The sequence below is a fragment of the Phaseolus vulgaris genome, chromosome 7 (assembly GCF_051622355.1).
Source record: "Phaseolus vulgaris cultivar YP4 chromosome 7, ASM5162235v1, whole genome shotgun sequence".
Taxonomy (NCBI): domain Eukaryota; kingdom Viridiplantae; phylum Streptophyta; class Magnoliopsida; order Fabales; family Fabaceae; genus Phaseolus; species Phaseolus vulgaris.
Window position 1 is genome coordinate 56,111,250 of NC_143504.1, and position 22,805 is coordinate 56,134,054.

At 31.6% G+C, this 22,805-nt stretch overlaps 3 protein-coding genes across 10 annotated transcripts; 1 reads left to right on the forward strand and 2 right to left on the reverse strand.

Annotated features, from left to right (window-relative positions):
- Positions 1–5,472: 5,472 nt before the first annotated feature.
- LOC137830456 (ethylene-responsive transcription factor ERF107) lies at positions 5,473–6,568 on the reverse strand. The gene has a single exon (XM_068637812.2). It carries the CDS (start codon positions 6,243–6,245, stop codon positions 5,610–5,612), a length of 636 nt encoding a protein of 211 aa, XP_068493913.1. The 5' UTR covers positions 6,246–6,568; the 3' UTR covers positions 5,473–5,609.
- Positions 6,569–12,428: 5,860 nt separating this feature from the next.
- Positions 12,429–18,274, reverse strand: LOC137830450 (alpha/beta-Hydrolases superfamily protein). Of its 8 annotated transcripts, none has more exons than XM_068637789.2 (12): positions 18,041–18,274; positions 17,596–17,951; positions 17,340–17,407; positions 16,628–16,698; positions 15,729–15,971; positions 14,311–14,474; positions 14,157–14,212; positions 14,016–14,068; positions 13,812–13,929; positions 12,910–13,007; positions 12,709–12,799; positions 12,429–12,593 (listed from the first exon to the last, which is right to left on the reverse strand). In XM_068637789.2, exons 2-11 carry the CDS (start codon positions 17,721–17,723, stop codon positions 12,728–12,730), a joined length of 1,071 nt encoding a protein of 356 aa, XP_068493890.2. In that variant the 5' UTR covers positions 17,724–17,951; positions 18,041–18,274; the 3' UTR covers positions 12,429–12,593; positions 12,709–12,727. The 8 variants fall into 8 exon arrangements, with proteins under 8 accessions (XP_068493890.2, XP_068493888.2, XP_068493889.2 ...); XM_068637787.2 differs by having other exon boundaries at positions 12,673–12,799; XM_068637788.2 differs by having other exon boundaries at positions 12,673–12,799; positions 17,596–17,796; positions 18,041–18,207.
- A 3,551-nt stretch (positions 18,275–21,825) lies between these two features.
- On the forward strand, positions 21,826–22,722 carry LOC137829454 (mitogen-activated protein kinase kinase kinase 20). The gene has a single exon (XM_068636257.1). It carries the CDS (start codon positions 21,826–21,828, stop codon positions 22,720–22,722), a length of 897 nt encoding a protein of 298 aa, XP_068492358.1.
- The last annotated feature ends 83 nt before the right edge of the window (positions 22,723–22,805 follow it).

Sequence of the window (22,805 nt, forward strand, 5' to 3'; positions counted from 1 at the left end):
GCATGGGAGAGATGCAACGTTATGGTTATCTCATGGATCACACGCAGCATCTCAACACAAATCGCACAAAGCATCGTTTACATTGATAATGCGAAGGAACTGTGGGAAGATCTCAAAGAAAGGTTCTCAAAAAGCAACCATTTCCGTTTATCTGACCTTTTGCAAGAAATAAATTCTATTAAGCAGGGAGAAAGAAGCATAACAGAGTATTATACCGACTCCAAAATCTTGTGGGAAGAATCGGATTCTTTGAGGCCATTACCGAGCTGTTCTTGTAAAATGAAATGTAGCTGCAATATGATGAAAATCATGGCAGGATACAGGGATTCAGAGCGCATTATGAGTTTCTTGAAGGGTTTGGGAGAAGCTTACAATGCTATCAAAACGCAGATCTTGCTAACAGAACCTCTGCCAGGTATTAACAAAGTTTTCTCTTTGGTTCTGCAACAAGAAAGGCACTTGAGTGAAAGTATAGGAATGGATACAAAGATTCTAGCAAATAGTACCGATCAACAACATCAAAAAATCAGTAAAACCAGTAACCATGGACAAGGCTGGCGCAACTACGGCAGAGGAAGGGGAAAAGGATATGGAAAACAGTGTTCCTTCTGTCACAAAATGAATCACACCGCAGACGAGTGCTACTCGAAGCACGGATACCCACCATGGATGAAGCATAAAGTCAACTACAATGCAGGCACTACTGAAGAAGATAGAGATCATGAGAACGAGAGAGGAAAACACATATTCAATGACGCTGTCAATGAGAAAAATTTTAAAGCTATCAATCCGGAGCAACTCCAACACCTTTTGGACATGATACAGAATTCAAAAGGAACAGAAAAGGTTGTTAACAACACCATAGGAGACTTCCCAACAGCTGACAACAACACAGGTAGAAAAGGTATGAATTGCTGGATTCTTGATACTGGAGCCACAGACCATGTGACCTGCTCTATTTCTGTTTACACAAATTACTACAAGATAAAACCAGTAATGGTTAAGCTTCCCAACAATCAAAGGGTCACTGCTTTTTTTGCTGGAACAGTTTACCTAACCAAAGATATTATATTGCATAACGTTTTGTACATACCTGAATTCATGCTAAATATTATATCTGTGCAAAGACTAACAAAATCCTTGAAGTGTCAATTTGTTTTCACACATGATGTTTGTCAGATACAGGAAAAGCTTACCTTGAAGACGATTGGTCAAGCTGAAATCAAGGATGGGCTTTATCACATGTATGCTGATAGGAAGGATAGTCTTGTTAACTCTGTACATAATGAAGTTGTTTTTAAAACTGCTGAAAAACTTGATATTTGGCATTGTAGGATGGGCCATGCTTCGAATAAGGTCTTAGAACACTTAGCCAAAACACACAATGATATACATTTCAATCATGATAATATCTGTTCTCCCTGTCATCTTGCAAAGCAACACAAATTACCTTTTCAGCTTAGTAAAAGTTTTAGTAAATCTGTTTTTGATCTTATTCACATTGACATATGGGGTCCTCTCGGTGTTCCTTCTATTCAAGGTCACAGGTACTTCTTAACCATTGTGGATGATTTTAGTAGACATACTTGGGTTCATCTTATGAAAAATAAGAGTGAAACTAGAAATCTTTTACAGCATTTTGTTATTCACATTAAGAACCAATTTGATAAGAGTATTAAAACCATTAGAACGGATAATGGCAAAGAATTCTGCTGGAATGATTTTTATGATAAAAATGGTATCATACATCAAAGTTCTTGCAATGAAACTCCACAACAAAATTCTATTGTGGAAAGAAAACACCAACACATTCTTAACGTTACTCGGTGCTTAATGTTTCAATCAAATCTACCTAATGCATACTGGTCTTTTGCTGTTTTGCACTCTGTTTATTTGATAAACCGCTTACCATCACCTGTAATTCAGAATAGAAGTCCCTATGAACTCTTGCACAAATGCATGCCTGTTTTAGCTGATATTAAAGTCTTTGGTTGCTTGTGTTTTGCCTCCACTTTGGAACAAAATAGGCACAAACTTGATCCTAGAGCACGTAAGTGCATTTTTCTTGGTTACAAACAAGGAGTGAAAGGTTATATTGTCATGGACATACACTCTAGAGAAATTTATGTATCTAGAAATGTTGTTTTCTATGAAACTAGTTTTTGTGATCTGAAAAATAGGAATAGTCAACCCAATCAACCCATTACTCAAGAAGGAAACGATTTTATGATGTATCTGAATGATGGTCTTGAACAACCCGAAGAGAGCCTTTTTGAACAAGAAGAACAGAGACAAAATGAGAACAATGTTGTTCATGATGATCTGAGGCGTTCCACACGAATTAGGAGACCACCCACTTATCTGGAAGATTATCATCACCAGATGATGGTTGCACCGTGCAATAAGAATCTGAACTCAAAGGTACGTTATCCTCTTGATTTTGTCATTTCATACCATAAATTATCTGATAAACAGCTAAAATACACTTTGTCCCTTTCATCACAAATCGAGCCCCGAAACTTTGAAGAAGCAAAGGGACACCCTGAGTGGTTGAAGGCTATGGAATCTGAAATAAAAGCGCTCGAATTCAACAGAACCTGGGAAATCACAGATCTTCCTCCAAACAAAACTCCCATTGGATGTAAATGGGTATACAAAATCAAGAGAAGAGCTGATGGGAAGATTGAGAGGTATAAGGCACGTCTTGTTGCGAAGGGATATACACAACGGGAAGGAATAGACTACATGGAGACCTATTCACCAGTTGCGAGACTCACCACTCTGCGATGCATCCTTGCAGTTGCTTCTATTATGGACTGGCACCTTGAGCAGCTAGATGTGGATAACGCTTTTCTGCATGGGGATTTACAAGAGGAAGTCTACATGGACATTCCTCCCGGGATCACCACTGAAAAAGAAAACCAGGTTTGTCGCTTGACTAAATCCTTATATGGTTTGAAGCAAGCAAGCAAGCAATGGTATGATAAACTTACTACCTTTCTTTACTCAATTAATTTCACTCATTCAAAAGCTGACAGCTCTCTGTTCATTAGAAAAACTGAGAACACTTTTACAGCACTTCTCATATATGTCGATGATATACTAATTGCTGGGAATAACATGAAAGAGATACAAGCTGTTAAGAGTTCTTTGAATGCAGTTTTTGCCATCAAAGACCTTGGGCAATTAAAATTTTTTTTAGGTTTGGAGATTGCTAGAACAAAGAAAGGGATCCACATTTGCCAGAGGAAATATGCTCTTGAAATACTAGCTGATGCAGGGATGGCTGGTGCGAAACCAGTTTCTACACCTATGGTCAAGAAAAATGAAAAGCTGTTTGAACAAGCTGCTGTGCATGATGTTTCCGCATATCGAAGGATCATTGGCCGCTTGCTTTACTTGGTGAACACAAGACCTGACATCAGTTTTGCTGTTCAATGCCTTAGTCAATTTGTTCAAGCACCCACAAAACAACACCATCAAGCTGCACAGAGAATTCTCCGGTATATCAAATCCTCCCCTGCTCAAGGAATTTTTTACCCGAAAAACACAGATATCCAAATCAAGGCGTTTAGTGACTCTGATTGGGCATCTTGCATCTTGACACGGCGATCAACCACTGGTTTCTGTATTTTCCTTGGAGAATCTCTAATATCATGGAAAACCAAGAAACAGAACACCGTATCAAGGTCTTCCTCTGAGGCAGAATACCGTGCGTTAGCTGCAACTTGTTGTGAAGTTCAGTGGGTTACTTTCTTGCTGGAGGATCTGGACATTACCACTCATAGCAGAACAAATTTGTATTGTGATAGTCAGTCTGCTAGACATATCGCTCAAAATCACAGCTTCCATGAAATGACAAAACACCTTGATATAGATTGTCATGTGGTAAGAGAAAGGCTTCAGCAAGGTCTCTTCAATCTGTTACCCATAAGTACTGAAAATCAACCTGCTGATCTTCTCACTAAACCAGTTGACAATGATGTTTTTCATAGACTCCTTCACAAGCTAGGCGTGTTGAATATCCACGCACCAGCTTGAGGGGGGATATTGAGTTTTGGGCCTTTCTAATTCTGTTCCTTGGGCTGAAGCCCAAACTATTGTATATTGTATTTCGTATATATTGTACATAGCAAAAGTAATAAGACGAGACAGTTATTTTCCCCTTTTCCATAAGCAATTTCATCTTCCTTTATCTTCTTCCTTCATCTTTCTGATCCCAAGCGGTGGTTATCACCTCCTACCCTCCTTTGCACATCATGCAGAAATTCAAGAGAATATGTAATAAGTGATTTTCTATGTTTATAATATTGGATACAAAAATATACCAAACTATAATGATTGAGTAAAAAGGTGTAACCACAACTTTCATTTTCATTAATAAAAAAATAATACTTTTTTATTGTTTTTTAAATACAAACAATTTTTTTTCTATTTTTAACTCATTTACATTATTTTTCTAAATACTATACTTTTAATTACTTATAAATTTTTTATTATATAATCATAATATATTTACTTTTTGTCTTTAAAAAATATTTTAAAAAAGAAAAAAGAAAATTAATTTCTTTCTGACAACTGCACTGACAAGGAGCAGAATGGTACAGACACAATTTATGAATCCTGTGGTTACTTTTTCATTTAGGTTTCTTCTATCAACTTAAATTCTTCCCTCCTTATGTTACATTATCAGTATAGATAATTATATCTTTTTAAAGGTTAAATATAAAATATTTTATTTTTTATAAATAGATACAAATTTTTTTTTTATAAGATAGTTTTATAATATTAAATTAAATTTAAAGTTTATTTTTTAATATGGTATTAAAATTGTTTAAAACTTATCATAACAAAATTTTATTAAACTTAGAATAGAGACAGAGAAAAAACAAATAATGGATATTTTATTAAAATTTTATTTTTTAATATGGTTATTTTTTCATTTAGGTTTTTTCTATCAACTTAAATTCCCCCTCCTTATCTATACAATATCAGTACAGATAATTATATCTTTTATAGGTTAAATATCACATTTAAATATTAGAGTATTTTATTTTTTATAAATAGATACAAATTTTATTTTTATAAAATAGTTTTATAATATTGAGTTAAACTTAAAGTTATTTTTTAATATGGTATGAAAATTGTTTAAAACTTAGAAAAAACATTCATTTTATTATGTGTATATGTACGTCCATGTAATGAATAGTTATGGATTATAACGTAAGTATTTCTGTAATGAAAACTAATGAACAATTTTTAATGAAGAAACAATCAGTTAACTAATGAACAGTTAAGTATTATAGAACTGAATAAGGAATGATACTGGTATGAGTCAACAGAAGTGAAGGTGAACTGAAAATAATTGATAAGCATCCCTCAAAAACAGCAAGAAAATGTGTTGGTTCAGTTTTTTCTGTGTATTTTCCAACAGAAATTGATTAATATTCTACTTTTTGAGGCTCCTCAAAGTTAGTAAAACTTTGATAACATAGATTCACATAGACATTTCACATTAGCATTGCTTCTATGTACAGATTAAGTAGGCAAGGCAATCTTATTTTTGAAGAAAACAAACTTATGCTATGAACTCTACTGTTCTCAGTTCTTCATGATACACCATGATGAACTTGGACCTGTGGCAGCTCCAATTCAAGGCTCTCTCTTCTTCTTTTCCTGCCACAACTGTTTGGCTTTGGATCAGACTCTCCAGCCTCAAGAGGAAAGTTCAGAATGGCCTTCTGACCCCTCATCTTGAAAGCAGCACAATCATAGGCCTTAGCAGCATCAATTTCAGTGTCAAAAGTCCCAAGCCAAACCCTTGTCCCTTTCCTTGAAGGGTCACGGATTTCAGCAGCAAACTTACCCCAAGGCCTTCTTCTAACTCCCCTATAACGCTTTGCCTCATCATATTCTGCCTTCTTTGCCTTCTCCTCTGATGACACCATTGGTTCAGGAGAATTGCATTTCTTTGGTTCCTTGGAGGAGATGGGGATGGTTGGTGTTGATGTGGAATTCATGGCCTTGTGATCAACAAACTCCATGTCTGCCACCAAGTCATAGCCTTCAAGGAAAGTGAAGAAACTGGTGTTTTCTGAAATATATGAGCTGAAATCAAACTCTGGTGATGAGGGGGCTTCAAGCTTGACAGGATTGAGGTTGGAGAAAAAGGAGTTTGAGATGTTTTCACCTAAGAGATGTTGGCTTATGAGATCCAAGTTTGAAGTTTCTTCTGCTGTTGTCATCTTTAAGGAGTGATGAAGCAATGTGAGGTGGATTATTGGATTGAAAAATGGTTAGTAGCTAAGGTAGATATTTATATTTGTTTGTCAATGGAAAAAGGGCCCCCCACAACACAAAGTCTTGTTTCAAATAGTTGTTTTCAATTAACAGGTCATCCAATGATGTAAACACAATCCTGTGTTCTAGCATATGTTCTAGCCTTGGAATTTGGGGAAACCTTCCAACTAGATATTTCTCAGAAATACTAGCAAGTTGGAAATTTTGACAGAACAAGGGTGTGTGTTGGAATACTTGTTCACTTCAGTTCAACATCCATGAGTGTTTGTATGCAAGTTTTCATACTTTATCAGAACTTAAGAGTAAAAGATAAAAATTATTGTGCTTTCTGAAATACCTTACAACAAAAACTATGTTTATAGTACCATTTCCAAGTCCTGAATCAGAATTATCACAGGTGGTTACCGAAACATGTGCCTTATTGGCACAATAAAGTGTTCTTAGTTTTATATCTTATTTAAAAATTACTTTTAATTGTATCAGATGAAGAGACTTAGAATTTGTTCCAACAAATGTAAAGTTGAATATAATTGAAACGTGGGAATGTAAAAAGTAGATTGGTGAAGATGGTTGATTTGGATATAGCAATTTGAAAGAAAATGATGAGAAAGTTGCATGCATTTGAACTAAGATTTAGGTGGAAGAGAAAGTGAGAATGTCTATTTCCTCTTTTACCCATCTTTAGACAAATATATCACATGCTAACATGCTAATGCTAATGTTGTGATGTACATTGATATGCATCCTGTTTCACATAATTGATTATGTGGACAACCAATTATACTCTGAAACATACTATAAAATTAATTATGTTGTTGGAAATAATGGCTGTGAGCATAATTAACTATGTCAAGCCACATGATCAATTCTGTTAACCTATTCTCATTCCCTATGCTGATTTTGAATAAATGTTTTGTTGTATTTTTCATAATACTACATCGTTTGGAATTTTATTTTTTTTACTTTTGAACATGTGTTTTTTTTTTAACTTGGATGACACTAATTTGATTATAAAATAGATAAGAAGTACCCTTAAATGGTTGACATAATTATTATGCTGAGTAAAATAACATGTTCACCATGTCCTTATTTGATTGTTAAGAATAATCAATTAAGTATAATCAAACTTGTAAAGAAACTGATATAGTAATTCTAAATATTCATTTTCTTCCGTCACACTCTCTTTCCTTCCACTTCCTCTCCTAGCATACAAACTTTGACTCTTAGTAGGAAGTACATTTGCAAAAGGTTTTTCGATGTTCAAGTAAGTATTCAGATCTAATAAATGTTGTAATAATGATGTATATTTGTTTTGGCTGTTGTGTCTATTTATATGGCATTGATGAGTCCTTCTACCATTGAGTCAAGATTAGCGTACGTACCATGATTAGAAGTATATTACCTAATCTTTTGTAGGTTTATCCTAAACTAATCATTAGTTTACCTTAATATATTTTTGTGTTGGTCAGTAACATTCTATCAGTACCGGATATCGATATGTCTTAGGACCATTCGATATCGATATGTCTTAGGACCATTCGATATCGATATGTCTTAGGACCATTCGATATCGATATGTCTTAGGACCATTCGATATCGATATGTCTTAGGACCATTCGATATCGATATGTCTTAGGACCATTCGATATCGATATGTCTTAGGACCATTCGATATCGATATGTCTTAGGACCATTCGATATCGATATGTCTTAGGACCATTCGATATCGATATGTCTTAGGACCATTCGATATCGATATGTCTTAGGACCATTCGATATCGATATGTCTTAGGACCATTCGATATCGATATGTCTTAGGACCATTCGATATCGATATGTCTTAGGACCATTCGATATCGATATGTCTTAGGACCATTCGATATCGATATGTCTTAGGACCATTCGATATCGATATGTCTTAGGACCATTCGATATCGATATGTCTTAGGACCATTCGATGTCTAATAGTACAATGTTAAAACTCAATGTCAAGGTATTTTTACTTCTAAGACTAAATATGTAGTGTGACTCAACTGTGTTACACAACTAATGTGTAATAATTGAAAGTAAAATTTTAAGTTTGATAAGCATTTTATGTTATTGTACACTGTTTTATCAACTTGTGTATATGATGGTAAAATAGGCTACACAATACTTTGTTAAAATATGGATTAAAATTTTTGTTGTTGACTTTAATATTTGAAACTAGAGATTACAAATTTTAAGGAGGGTTTTATATATGTAATAATATCACTACTTTTACGTGGTTCATTGTAATTATTATATGCATTTAAGTTTATTATTTAAAATAATATAATTATATTAACTTACTAAACATAAAATTTATTTATTTAAATTTAGGCAATTTGTGGAGAAACTTCTTTCAATTTATTTGTTTGAAATGTATTTTACTTTTATTCTGATTTTATAATGATATTTAATTTCTTTTTATAAAATTTACATTAACTTTAATTTAGAATTTTAAAAATTATTTTTTTTCATAAAATGGAAATCCTAAATTCTAAAAACTAATTTGACGTTAACAAAAAATATATTTAAACCTTTTACAAATAAGCATGGATTTCGTAGCAAAATAATATTGAAGTATTTCTTAATATTTAATTTTTGTATATATTATAAGGATAGTCTATATTTATGTAAAATTAGCTTTTTTATTCTGAATTCAGATTATTAATGGCCCTTAGTACGATTCAGCTGTGAGATGTTTGTGAAGAAGACTGCATCTTCTTATCCAAATTGTAATGTCACAGTCTTGGAGCTGTGCCCACAAACAAACAAACAATCTTTAATTGCATCTCCCAACTTGCTCCTTCGCATATTCTCTCTTCTTCTTTATAAACCAGAGCAATGGACAACTAAATTATGCAACTTGTACTACCATTTTCTACAATAATTCTTATTATTTTATACTACCCACTATTTGCAGATATTTTTTACTTTTTTTTTATATTTCAAAAAAAAATATTTTTAAAATATAAACTCAAATAAATTTATGTTTCCATTATGGATTTTATTTCAGTGGGGAGTTTTCTCCATATCTAGAACTCAAAAAGTTGGGTTTGGTTTTTGTCTAGAATCTATGTACAAGAAGGTGATTATGTCCATTAGAAGCTATAGAAAGTGTTTTTTACTAGTGTAGATGGGACCCTATTATTCCTCAACTTGCACCAAAACCATTGGCCATGAATTTTGATGCAATTAACGTTTCACATAAAATCAAAGCACCCTCATTAATAGGTAACACTACTTGCCCAAGTAGCTTACCAAACCCAACAATGCAAAATAGTTGTTGAAAAATAATATATTGCAAAATTAATATAAGTTGAACTTAATTATTTCCTGTGATGGCTTTTAATGATGATGGCTTTTAATGCTGATTGCTGAATCTGAATGTTGAATTCAGATAATTCTATTTGAAATTTGAATATGATCCTGAATCAAACATATACCATATCCACTTGTTTCTGATTGATTATTAGATTCATAGTTTTCATTAAGCATGCTGTCAAAACTCCATATCTATAGTATACTTGTTCTTGTAAGGTTGAGTTTAATTTTAGAGAATTAAGAACTCTTTTTAGATTTGTTGAGCTACTTGTATTTTTTGGTTTATCACATATTTATTTCATTTTCATAAAAGAAGAGTTATCCATTATAACATTATATTAGAAGAAAATAAAGATGGGAGATGATCCTTCTTTGATTTTAAGAAGCTGTTGTCAACAATGACAAGTTGTGATGATGATGATGACAAAAGGGTCGGTGGAAGTTAGAAGAAGAGATTATCATTTTCAATTATTTTTTAAATTATAGTTTCTCATTTAGGATCAAATTATACATTACAACAACATGATATGAAATAGAAACTAGGGTAAATAACCCCTTGTTCTCACACATGATCAATTTCTCTCTAGAAATGGCCATTGAAAAGTCTCTAGAATAAGCACGTGATCTTACAAAGGAAGACTTGGTTCTTTGATTTTTGAGATTGTTTTGCACGTAAGAAATTATCTTCAATCTTGATTTTGTATTCAATAAACATTTCCTGATGTTTTATATTCTCAAATTATTTCATTTTTAGTATATTATTTATTTTATTTTAAAAAAAAGACTAAGAAAAAAAACTTATGATTTTGAAATTATATTAAGTGTAGTTACGACTAATAATGACATGAGAGAATAATTACTTTATTTTATTTATTATTGTCACCAAGGATGTCCTTAAAGTAATTAAAAGTCTTCTTAATTAACATTCTTCATTTTAGTTATAGATACAGGCAAGTTTTTAATCATATTATTCTCTTTTGTATTTTCAACAAGTAAAAAAAAAAAAACAATAAGATAATTTTTTTCATTAATAAAAGTTATATACAAAATATAAACTTTTTACATGTTTAGACTGAAAAATCAGTAAAATGTTATATAGTATCACTAAAAAACAGTTATATTCAATAGAATAAAAATTCTTGTTGATTTTAACCGAAAAGTTTTTAATAGTATCAACCAATGTTAATTGGAATATATCATTACTAATATATTTGAACATTTAAATATAATTTAATATTAAAATACTTCTTTACTTGATGATAATGGAATATTTTATCTAAAAAATTAAAATTTGTATATAACTCAAGTTATAAGAAAAAGAGTGCATAAATGTAATATTAGGAAAAATTTAGAATTTGAAGACAATAAAGTCCATATTATTGTAATTGATAAAAAATGATAAATTGAATATAAAATATGAGTCGTAAAAAATACTAAGAAGTATCGGTTAAGAAGAAAATGAGTGAAAATTGAAAATTGACATGACATGCAAATGAGTTTGGAAGAAATAAGGGGAAGCCATTTTGAAAGAGCACTTACTTGTTATGATGCAACACCTTGTCTTGATGAATTGAAATGAAAGTTCTTGATATAACGTGATGTAGTACTTTCTTTGACTTAAGATGATCCATCAATTCAAGGAAAGATTCAGAGCCAAGAATTCTAATAGGAACACTCATATTGTGGAGAAGAACTTTATGAAACAAAGGCTAAAATAAAAAATAAAAGAAGAGATGGAGAAAATCAGTATTTGAATTTAGAGAACCCAAAAGAAGATATAAGAAGAGAGAAACTTATGGTTCAATTACTTATATAAGTTATAAAAGATGGAACTCTGTATGCATAAGAAACTTCAATTACTTAAAGCTTCTAAAGGAAGCTAAAATGTTGGACTAAGGTCGAGTTAGGAGGATAATGTTGAACTAACACTTTTCCTGCCTCACTTCAAATCTCTTCCAATTCACTGCCTGGCTTCAAAATCACTGCAGTTAATCTGATCACTGCTAAACTCTTCAATATATAATTAGCATAACCCTAAAAGCAGGGCTAATAAAAAAATTAACAATTATTAGATATTATATTATACACCAGCTGTATTTTATATGAATATTTTATTTATATATACACTGTTTGGAAATATTTATTTTTTATTACAGGGAAACCTTAATCATTTTGGTATGAACACGTAATTAAATCACATAAGTATTTTAATATTTAATGTTTACAAGACAATGGGCGAAAACTTTAAATTACATATATTCGTTAACTAAGTTACAAAATTAAATCTTTTAAGTATGAGATAACCCAGTTCATGTGAATTCATTTACCATGGCAACTTGGCGAAGTATTTAATCAACTTCTAATTGTCCTTTTATCATACACTGCAAAATATGTACAGTTTGGGCAATATAGTTATTTAATGAAGGAATATTAATAGTTAATTAAGCAGTGTAGCCGTGTCAAATATAATTTGGAGAATTGTTGCAAATATAAATGCTAAAGTGCAACATGCCTAAACTATGTTTTCTTCTGCTAAATCAAATTTCTAAAATCGAGAACGATGTGTGCGCTAAATGAAAAATAAATAAATAGTTGAATTTTAGTACAGTCAGTGTAAATTGTCAATTAATTAAAAACCATCACCCGACATTAAGTAATTATTATACGGTTGATAAATTTACTGTACATACTATATGTACATGATTAAATGACAGTGTAAAAAACATTTACACCGAGGTATATACAAATCAATTTCATAAATAAATAACCTAAAAAGCGAATAAACAAAAAAAAAGAATATAGATAGAAATTCTATTGTCCCCGTGCATTGCACGGTTTCTGACTAAGTTTATACAGTGTGATGGATCATGGATGAGATCCATAAACAAAAACTCATTTTCTTCTTCGCGTCAACTTCATCAGTCAGGAAACCAATTGTTTCCATCCTACAACGAATTCAATTTCAGAAATTTTTTATTATCAATTCTAGTTTACTTACAAATAGCGTAGTCCCTTTAGATTTACCTATAAGAAGTATATATTGTCAAGAAGGAAGCATACTTAAAGAGACACAAGGCTTCTAGAGAAGAAAATGATCAATCATATGTTGTATAACATCTGCACCTTCTATTTGTGTGATTTGGTCTTTGACCTGTAAAACATTGTAAAGGATGGAGGAAGAACATGTGCAGGTAAAACAATGCATTCAAAGGATGCAGACAAGCAAACATGGTGATCACAAGGGTATCGCAAGACACAAACCTGAATGATAGTATGAGAAGCAAATCTATTCTTGCTATTGCGGAAGCTAACATCTACTTTTTCCCATGACACACGAGATAAGCCTGTAACAAGCTCCTCTGCAGTTGTTCATTTGAGTTAGAAATCTTGCAAATTGAAGATAACGTAAAATAATAAAAACAGACCACCGTCATTCATGCCATGTTAGTTATCCAGGGCAAGATCAATGGCGCCTATAACAACCAAATCTTGCGATCAACAAAAATTGTTGGGGTCTACAAAATTTAGAACAAGTGTAGAGCCATCTAGCGTAAGGACCTTTTTATGATCTCTCTTAATGAAGTTGACCCAATAAGTATTTAGGTGATTCATAAAAAGAAATTTGTCATTGTTTATCAGGGTTGTTTTCCGGAAACTGTTTAGCATTTCTCATGGTTTGATTGTACTCCATGAAAGATACTCACCTTCATACGGGATTATTTAATGCTTAAAAGTTACTTGATGCACGAGATTATGGATTTCTTTTAAAACAAACAACTATGGATATTGTTAGAATATTCAAAAAGAGTAACTTCAGAGTAGTAATTTAGATGATCTCCGGAGTGGTTTACATATTTCATTATATTTCCTGATTTATTTCATTATTTGACTCCATTACCCACATTAAATAGAGGTTAGTGCATGGTCTTTTTTGTAACACATCATTACACACCATACTCTAAACCAAATTGCCATTGAAGAACAAAGAAAACATTTAGGGAACGACAGCATTAGGTTAATTTTAGGTAATAGTAAAACGTCTAGACCAGTTCTGTCTAGAGTGCCCCAACAATTAGAATAACTAAAACGTACAAAAGACAACTGTAAATAAGGTGAACATCAGTTTACATTAATAAAAAAATACTAAAGATAAAGACGCTAACCTTCTATCTTGTCAGAGTTGTTATCTTCCGATATGTCATACTGCTCAGAATCAGAACAAGCCTTGCAGTGCTCTTCATATACAACATGCGTATATTTTTCATTGACAGTATCCTTCCACTACCAACCAAATAGTTTTAGCTCATTATATGGTAACAATGATCCATTAAATCAGGCAACATAAAAAGATAAGTTAGTAAATATACATTTGCAAGTTCACTTTGACGTCTAATTGATGACGTTCTCCAGCCAACAATATCTAAGTTATTTTATAAAGGAAAACCAAATAAAAGAATATTCACTTAAATGCACCTATAATTAGTAGAAAGAAGAAGCAAATAGGATACGATCATAGTCCACATTTGAATATGCAAATCTCCGCTTAAAACTGTGCAATGCAGACCTACACAAAACAATAAGACATGAAGATCCTTCAAAGGAATCCATATCAGCAAATTACATTATATAAAAGGAAACTAATATATGAAGTAACAAACATACATGAAATACAAATCACCGCAGTCTTCAATCATGCGTTTAAGCAATGGAGGTTTTCCTTCATCATCATCAGTAAGGAAAAGATGCCGACCAGTTCTTCTAAAAATAAAATGAATAACACAACTGGCAACCTTCTCAAAAGCGGGTACCCCAAAAAGAAATGGAACCTGATTCAAAAACCATTGACATATTTAAATACCGAAGTAAGAATAGGAGAAGGAGATACAACTTTCTTTCATGAAAATATCCCCAGTCAAACATAAGAACTTTATGTCATCCCTCTGAAGGTATTGCAGCATAATTTATAAAATTATCATCATTACAACCTATCAAAGAAATCCATAAATAATCATTTTCTTCGGAAGACAAATTGATGGAGAAAGAAAGAGAAAACTCTTTAGAAGAAATTATTTATACTGAAAAAGTTTAGTTACACTCCAACAGCATCAGGTCAACTTTGGACCTTTTTAATTATCAATTAATACATTAATAATTTATTTAGGGTACTGTTCCTGGGACGTAAAGAGTACCTTCCAACACTTACTATTGGTTTAGTCAAATATTGGAACAAGTTGTAGGATGACAGTTCAAATTTGTATGAAATAGACAACACAAGCCAATAAATATAAGTTATCTGGCTGAGTGAACTGATTAATAGAAACCCGGTATCTTATTAGAAAGTCTAAGGGATTGCTCCCCTCAATACAGTGCCTAACTTGCGGAACTTAAACGATCTGCACCTCCCAATGCCTAATGGCCCTAATTCTCTCATAAACGAGCAGATATGTCTCTCTGGTCTTTTCAGCTCCTCTTTTATTTATAGGCAATATGCCTCATTTCTCTAATTATTCCAGTCCCAACTAACTCAGTCACTAACAACTAAGAAACCACTAACTAACATTATTGTAACTAACTAATAATGGGGTTAGTTAAAAGAAGTCTACATAGGTGTGTTCAAAAAATCCAAAGCAACCCTACCAATACTTAATTCCAAAGCCATATCGTTTAGTGCAGAAAAAAACAAGTCACTTCATAGAAAAGGTTTAGTTAACTAAACCCTAAAATGAAAGAACCATAAAGTGAACCATTTTATGAAGTGGTTTGGTTCGGTTTTTTCAAAATCCAAACCATACACAGGTCTATGTCTAGAGACATGGATAATTAATTTTAAAAAATAAAAATAGAAGAACGACAAATGATAAATAATGGAAATCTCTATCCTACTGATTAAAATCGATTTCCCTCTTCCATAAAATAGTATTATAGGTGATACATATGTGACGAATAGGCCTAAATTTCCCTGATGTGTATACATGAAGAATGAATATTGAAACTAAGCTAAGCTAGATTTATTACATTGCCAACAATTTCTTTAATCTCGATCATTACGTTTGGGAAACAAAAAATTAAGATATTCGTACCTGCTTATTGCCCCTTGATCCTAAATGAGGTGTGGCCACAGCAATGAAATTCATAGCCTCCAAGCCACCTATTGTGCCCACTGAGCCCTCCTTACTTTCTTCATTGCATGAGTCCTTCATAGATCCTTTTTCAGGTGGCCTATACAGCCTCCCAATTGCATATCGTGCAACTAGTCCTCCCACAGAGTGTGCAACAAAAGATATCCTACGCATATTTGGCTTGCTTCGAATCACTTCCAGCACCTACGTGTTAAAGTGTCTGTTAATAACCAATAATTATGGGTATCCAATACCATGAAATATCAAGAGAGTAAAGATCTTAAATTTACATTTATCTGATTAACAAACAGATTCATTTGAACCTAAAGCCACAGAAATTATCCATCTCCAACATACATCAGAAATTGACATATCTACTAGTGAACAAACTTTAAGTTTCCTTCTTCAAACATATAGACTCAGATTGTTGCCCATCCAAAACTTGGGAACATTATATCCTCCTAGAATTCTAGTGTGTAAGAACAGTTCTTTTGTTTTCCAATAAATTACAAACATTTTGTGAAAGATCAATGTAAAAACTTTCTACATGGTATGCTTCACCAGTGGCAGATAGGATATGTAAAAGACAAATGGGTGCAGCATACTTCATACGATTTGACACAGAACTTCAAAAATCAAAATAATACTAGGATTATACTAACATGTTAACTTATTTCTTTTCCTTTTTACATACTGAGGATAATCCTTGTTGTATATCATAAGAACAATAACATTTATGGTATAATGGCAAAGATAGGGTAATATAATCAACAGAACAGATCTAGTGAGATTAGATTAAAATGACTTTCACATGACATGCCAATTCATAAAACAGGTTTCCATTATAATCAGATACTGACCTCTTCTGCTAATCTCTCCCCCATTACATCCACACCATCTAGTGTGAGCGTAGACACATTTCGTTCGCTACCTGGGTGGAAAGATGGAGAAACGTAAAAGCAAGCGCAATATACAAAATTTATAGCCCATTCTAGTTTTGAGAAGAAATTAATATCCAAGAAGAATGTAGTAAACTAATACCACAAATAAATAAATAAATTATCCATTATAGTACCGTGAAATTTTTTCATTCAAACTCAATAAATTAATGATGAAGAATTAAGGATACATTATTTTGAACAATTTCTTAATGAAAGATATCTTCTCCACAGTTCACAGTCAAAGAATAAAAAAGGAAGTGCAGGAATAAACATATGATCAAAATACATTAAACATTCAAGAGGTCAAATCACAGTTCAGTCGGCCATAGCCATTACAACCACAACATAAAGGACAAAGAGTTCAACTTGCATAAACTGTTAATTGAAAAGTTATTAAATATCAACTAATCAGAAATCAACATTCATATGATTTTTAAGGCGACTATTTTAACAACTAATAAACTTACCGAGCATGAAACTTCATTTGTCATTAGACAACATTGTAAAAGACTTTTACCAGTGAATGCATTATTTATTCTTAACATAAATCAAACAATCCTATACAAAACACCAACAATCTCTTGTTTTAACCACACCAGTACAATCACCAAAGCTTTTCAAAGAGCCTTACAGTGAACAAACACTTTATCAGGCAACTCCTTGACAAATTGCTCCGCGGCATATTTCCAATCCGTTGTACTGCAGAAACAAACAATTAACACACGACCAGATAAATCAGTTAATTTCAAGAAACACGCACACTAAACTGAATCCACAAAGCAACAAGACTCAATTCAAACAAACACTCCGTAAAACCTCAACACCAAAACAAAACAACACAAATTACAGCATCTCATCAAAATCGAAGTGAAGCAACGATGATATACCGTCCGAGAATTCCATTCACCATCACTACGAGGTGATCCGCGGAGGACGCGAGCGAGGGTTCCGAACTCCAAACATCGCGGCTTCCATCAACCACCGACTCCGACGCGCACACTTTCTTCTCCTCCATAGGAAAAAAAAAAAAAAGCCAAAACCCTAGCGATTCGCGAGGCGAAATCGGAGTCCGAATCAGATAGCAATAGCTGCGCGAAAGCCGTAGAAACTCCAAAATTTTGCCGGGAAAATCGTAGAGAAAGCGGGAGAAAATAAAGCGAAAAAGTGAGAGTAGAGTTCTAAGATGATCCAGATGACGGTGCCGGAAAAGGAAACCCTACGATGATTCGATTTCGATTTGGTGCTATTTATACGAAGAAAAGTTAGCTAGATTTGGCGCTATTTATAAGAAGAAAAGTTAGGTACTGTTTGGGAGTGATCGGTGAGTGTTACCTGAGGAGGAAGGAAACAAATGCGGAAAACGATGGGACACGTGGCGGAACAACGAGAGTTGAGAGCGTTGGAAAGGAGAAGAAAATGTGAACGCCACTTCTGAATTGTGAAGAGAAATGAACGTGTTGATGATAGGACAGTGTTTGGTTTTGGATAACGGTGACAGAAGATCTGGGTTATTTTATTTCCGATAATCCAGCAAAAAGGAAGTGTTGTTATGGGTTAGTTGCTTCTGAAGAAAGAAAGAAAAGAGAAAACAAATAAATAAATGATCATATTTTCTAAACACACTTCTTTTAATATTTTTTTTTCTTGAAATTTTCCCAAAAATTAATTTTAATAATTTTTCCTTATTTTTAAAACTTTTTTTCTCCTTGATCCAATATAACTATGTTATTTTTTATTAATTATTTCATAGTAATACAGATAATTATATATTGAATAGGGACGTATAAATAATTTCGTAAAGATAATTTTATTAAAATTTATGTAGAGAAATGAAAATATTTGATAATATGAAAAATATTATATCCAATTTTAAATCTTTAGGTAGTTAATTTTGAGTATAAAGATTTTTTTTTTCAGCATGAGTATAAAGATTATCCAGTTACTTCTTCTGAATTAAATTAGAGGGTTATGTAGTTACATGATCTTATACAATTATATATTTATCAAATGATTAAACTAGTTTAGTTGATAAAGAATAAAATAGTCTAATTAAAAAATACACTAAAAATAATTATAAAAATTGTTTTTAATATATACTGTGATAAAAATAAAAAGTTATTTATATAAATGTATCTAATTAGGTTTGAGCAAATTCATCACTCTACCTAATTAAAAATCTTTACTTACTCTTAATAGGTTAATAGGTTGGATTACCTTTAGTTTATAGAATAATAATATAAATTAAAAAATAATTATATTATTATTCACAATCCTTGAAACAAAAATAATAAATTTTCACTAACCATCTCACTAATAATTTACTTCCCATTAACCATCATAATAACTCATTAAGTCCCATTAGTCATCATAATGACTTGGGAAGTCTTAAAAACACAAAAAAAAAAAACTTATTTGAACCAAACTAAAAGTAATATGAACATATTCCATCAAACTGAAAAGTTAAAATTACATAAAAGAAATAGGAAAAGAATTTACAACTTTTTTGGTCATGTGAGATTGCGGCAGTTTCTTCCTCCACCCTTACATTTTTCTTCATACATCCCAATTTTGTAAATTCCAAAACTGACCTACATATTCATCAATCCAAAAGTGAATTATGTTGCTTTTCGAATGAGAGGGTGTTAGAAGCAAAGTTTACATAAATTGTTGATTTCTGTATTGCTAAATCTAGAATGATTTTTTTTCAATTATGGATTTCTGAATCTAGAATGCATATTTTGAATTACGGATTGGTGGATCCGGAGTGGTTTTTTTAATTATGGATGTTTTGAATATTTTTTATTTTAGATTAACATTGTCATTCTTGTATTACCAGAAGCACCAATCCGGGAGATTACCGGATGCGCCAATCCAAAATTTTACCGGAAGCGTCAATCCGAAAATTTACCGGATTTCATAATTCGGAATTAAAAAAAAAGTACAATTTTATATAGGGACAGTTTTGTCATTGCGCAACCTTGTGGAGGTGCAGGAAGAAAAATATAGGGGTGCAGGAAGAAACTGCCTTGAGATTTTCATGTTGTGTTGGTCCTAGCATGTTCTAACTTAAAGAGGTTCCTAACTTCAGGCTGTGTCTTTCTGCACCTCCATATATTCTCCTCCCACCTCCATATATTTTCATATTTCCAAAAATACCTCTCTGTAATATTCTTAATTACGCAATCTGGAAGTCTTTTTTCAAATTCGTAATTAGCTTTGGATTACATAATCCAGAAGTCTTTTTTCAGATGCATGATCAGTTTCCGGATTATGTAATCTAAAAGTCTTCTTTAGCTTCCGGATTATGTAATCCATAAGTCTTTTTTCAAATGCATATCCGGATTACATGATCCGAAAGCTACTCTATGGGGGTGGCACAAGAAGGTTAAAAAGGTATTTTTCACGTTGTGTATAGGGTGACAAAAAAAACCTATGAAGGTGCTGGAAACTTCAAGGGTTTGGAACCAAAATTAAGGAATTGTCTAAGTCTAATTCGAGATCCATTAGTCAAAAAGATAAAAAGAAATTTTTAATTGTTTTAAATTTTATTTTACTTAAAAATTATAATAATAAGGTACAAATTTTTGACATTTTTTCCTTTGCACTCATGAAACTTGTGATCTCATCAAAATTTTGCTAGAGACATCTTAATGTTTTCTTAAGGATGATAATGTGGACCACTTTTTTTATAATTTATATAATAAATTAAATATTTAATTAATATTTTTCATGTTAATATAAATATAACTGAATAAATTATAAATATATTAATTATAAACAGATATAAAATACTATGATAATATATATATATATATATATATATATATAAAAGATAAAAAAAGATAATAAGGATAGATTGGATAACCAAACCAATAAACTAAAAACCAAATATAATATAAAAAAGATATAGGATATAATAAAGAAAAGATAATAAACATTATCATAAAATTTGACTCATTAAATCATCTATCCTATTATATTTTAGTTAACAGATGAAATGAATAAGCTATAAACCAAATCTAATATAAAAAATATAGGATATAATAAAGAAAAGATATGAATAAATAAAGATTATCATAAAATTTTACTTAGTAAATCATCTATCTTATTATCTTTTATTTAACAGATGAAATCTTATCTTTATCCTAAGAATAAAAGATAAAATTATAATCTAAAACATAAGATTTTTTATTTTTTTTTTACATTTTAAATATGGGATATTATCAATAATTTTAAATTATATTTTTTTCTAGACTCCTCGTAAATAAATCTATTTTGATTTACCATAAAACTACTTTTTTATTCTTATTTTTTCGTACATACATCTATATTAATTAGTTAGTTTGAAAGTTGTTTTGTATTAAATTTTGTTAAAAATAAATTGTAATATTTTTCAGTTATATTAAGTCATTTCAAATCTCACACACAAAGTCATGATTAAACTATATTCTTTCTTTTCTTAATGAAATAAACTATATTGTATTTCTCTAATATTTGGTACACATGATCACAAGTAAATATAATTTGTAATCTTTTTCAAAATGATAATTAATCTTTAAATTACCCAAATTATTATTTATGCACTAATAACATCATCAATAGAATAAATTAAATTCCCGGATAGAATATTAGGACCTCAATACTTAATAATTTCCTGCCATAACCGTATTATACATTCAATAATTTCCGAAATATATGTAAAATATTAATATAAAATAACACTTATTCTCATCATTATTTATGTTAATACTAGATTAAATTTTATATTCTTAATTTAAGATAAGAAATCTAATGATTTATCGTATAAATCATCCATAATCTTTTTTTTTTCTCATCAGATATATTTTTTTTAACTACTCAATTAGTTAAAATAAGGAATTACACAGTTTAACAATATCTTCAATTATCTTTTCACATCAACAAATATTTTCAAAGATAAGATGAAAATTTGGTTGTGATATATATATCATTGGATGTGAAATAGATGCATGCATTAAAGTTTCTTTTAGTTTCTTCTCTTTTTTATAATTCTTGTTTTGTTCTTAAATTTTTTTTGTATTGTTTTGTAAAATTAGAATAGAATTTGGTGTATGCAAGTGCCAGTGAAATCAGAATACATGGCAGAGTGGAAGAATTTGAGAGTTTTAGGGAAAGGTTCATATGCTGTGGTGTATCTTGCTGGTGTGATTCTTCCAAAAGAACACAAGTGGAGGTTTGCAGCAGTGAAAACTTCAAATCGTTATTCTTTTTCCTTTGATTCACTCCAAAAGGAGAAAAGGATATTGGAGTTATTCAAAGGTTGTCAAGAGATCATCCAATATTATTTTTGTCAGTACAGTTTGGAAGAAAGTTCTGTGATCTGCAATCTTTTTATGGAGTTTGCTCCTCATGGTTCTTTTGGTGATTTGATAAGAAAGAAGGCACTGGAAGAGAAGGAAGTGATAATCTATACTCATATGCTTCTCAAGGGACTTTGCTGCATTCATAGAGAAGGAGTTGTTCACTGTGATCTCAAACCAGACAACATTCTTCTCTTTCCTTCATCTGACGCTCATGCAAAGTATCAACTGAAGATTGCTGATTTTGGATTGTCCAAAACTAGAGGAGAGACAAATGATGACTTAGGGAAGATCAGATTTAGAGGCACACCCTTCTACATGTCACCTGAATCTGTTGTAGGTTTTATGGAAGCACCCTTAGATATATGGTCTCTTGGCTGCATTGTCATTGAGATGATCACTGGATCTCCAGCATGGTGTGATATACAAAGCCAGCAAAAGCTAATATGGAAGCTTGGATTCCTTCAAGAAGCACCAAAGATACCTAATGAACTTAATTGGGATTGCAAAAACTTCTTGAGCAAGTGTTTTGTGAAGGACCCTAAGGAGAGATGGACAGCCAAAATGCTTCTGGATCATCCTTTCATACAAAAGGAATATCCAACCTCATCTACTTTTAATCCTTCCTCTTTTTTCTCTTATGATATTGTTAGCTTTGTATCACATAAGAGATAGAATATCACTATCGAGTTCAATGCTTTGATGATTCTGTACATTTGATGATGATGCAGACATGTACATTTTTCCAATGTAAAAGT

Coding starts and splice junctions, on each gene's coding strand:
- LOC137830456 (XM_068637812.2), bottom strand. CDS start 6,245: ATGACAACAGCAGAAGAAACTTCAAACTTGGATCTCATAAGCCAACAT.
- LOC137830450 (XM_068637789.2), bottom strand. CDS start 17,723: ATGGAGGAGAAGAAAGTGTGCGCGTCGGAGTCGGTGGTTGATGGAAGC. Junction 14,475..15,728: donor GATCAAGGGGCAATAAGCAG/GTACGAATATCT, acceptor TTTTTGAATCAG/GTTCCATTTCTTTTTGGGGT. Junction 13,930..14,015: donor GTCAAAGTGAACTTGCAAAT/GTATATTTACTA, acceptor TTTGGTTGGTAG/TGGAAGGATACTGTCAATGA.
- LOC137829454 (XM_068636257.1), top strand. CDS start 21,826: ATGGCAGAGTGGAAGAATTTGAGAGTTTTAGGGAAAGGTTCATATGCT.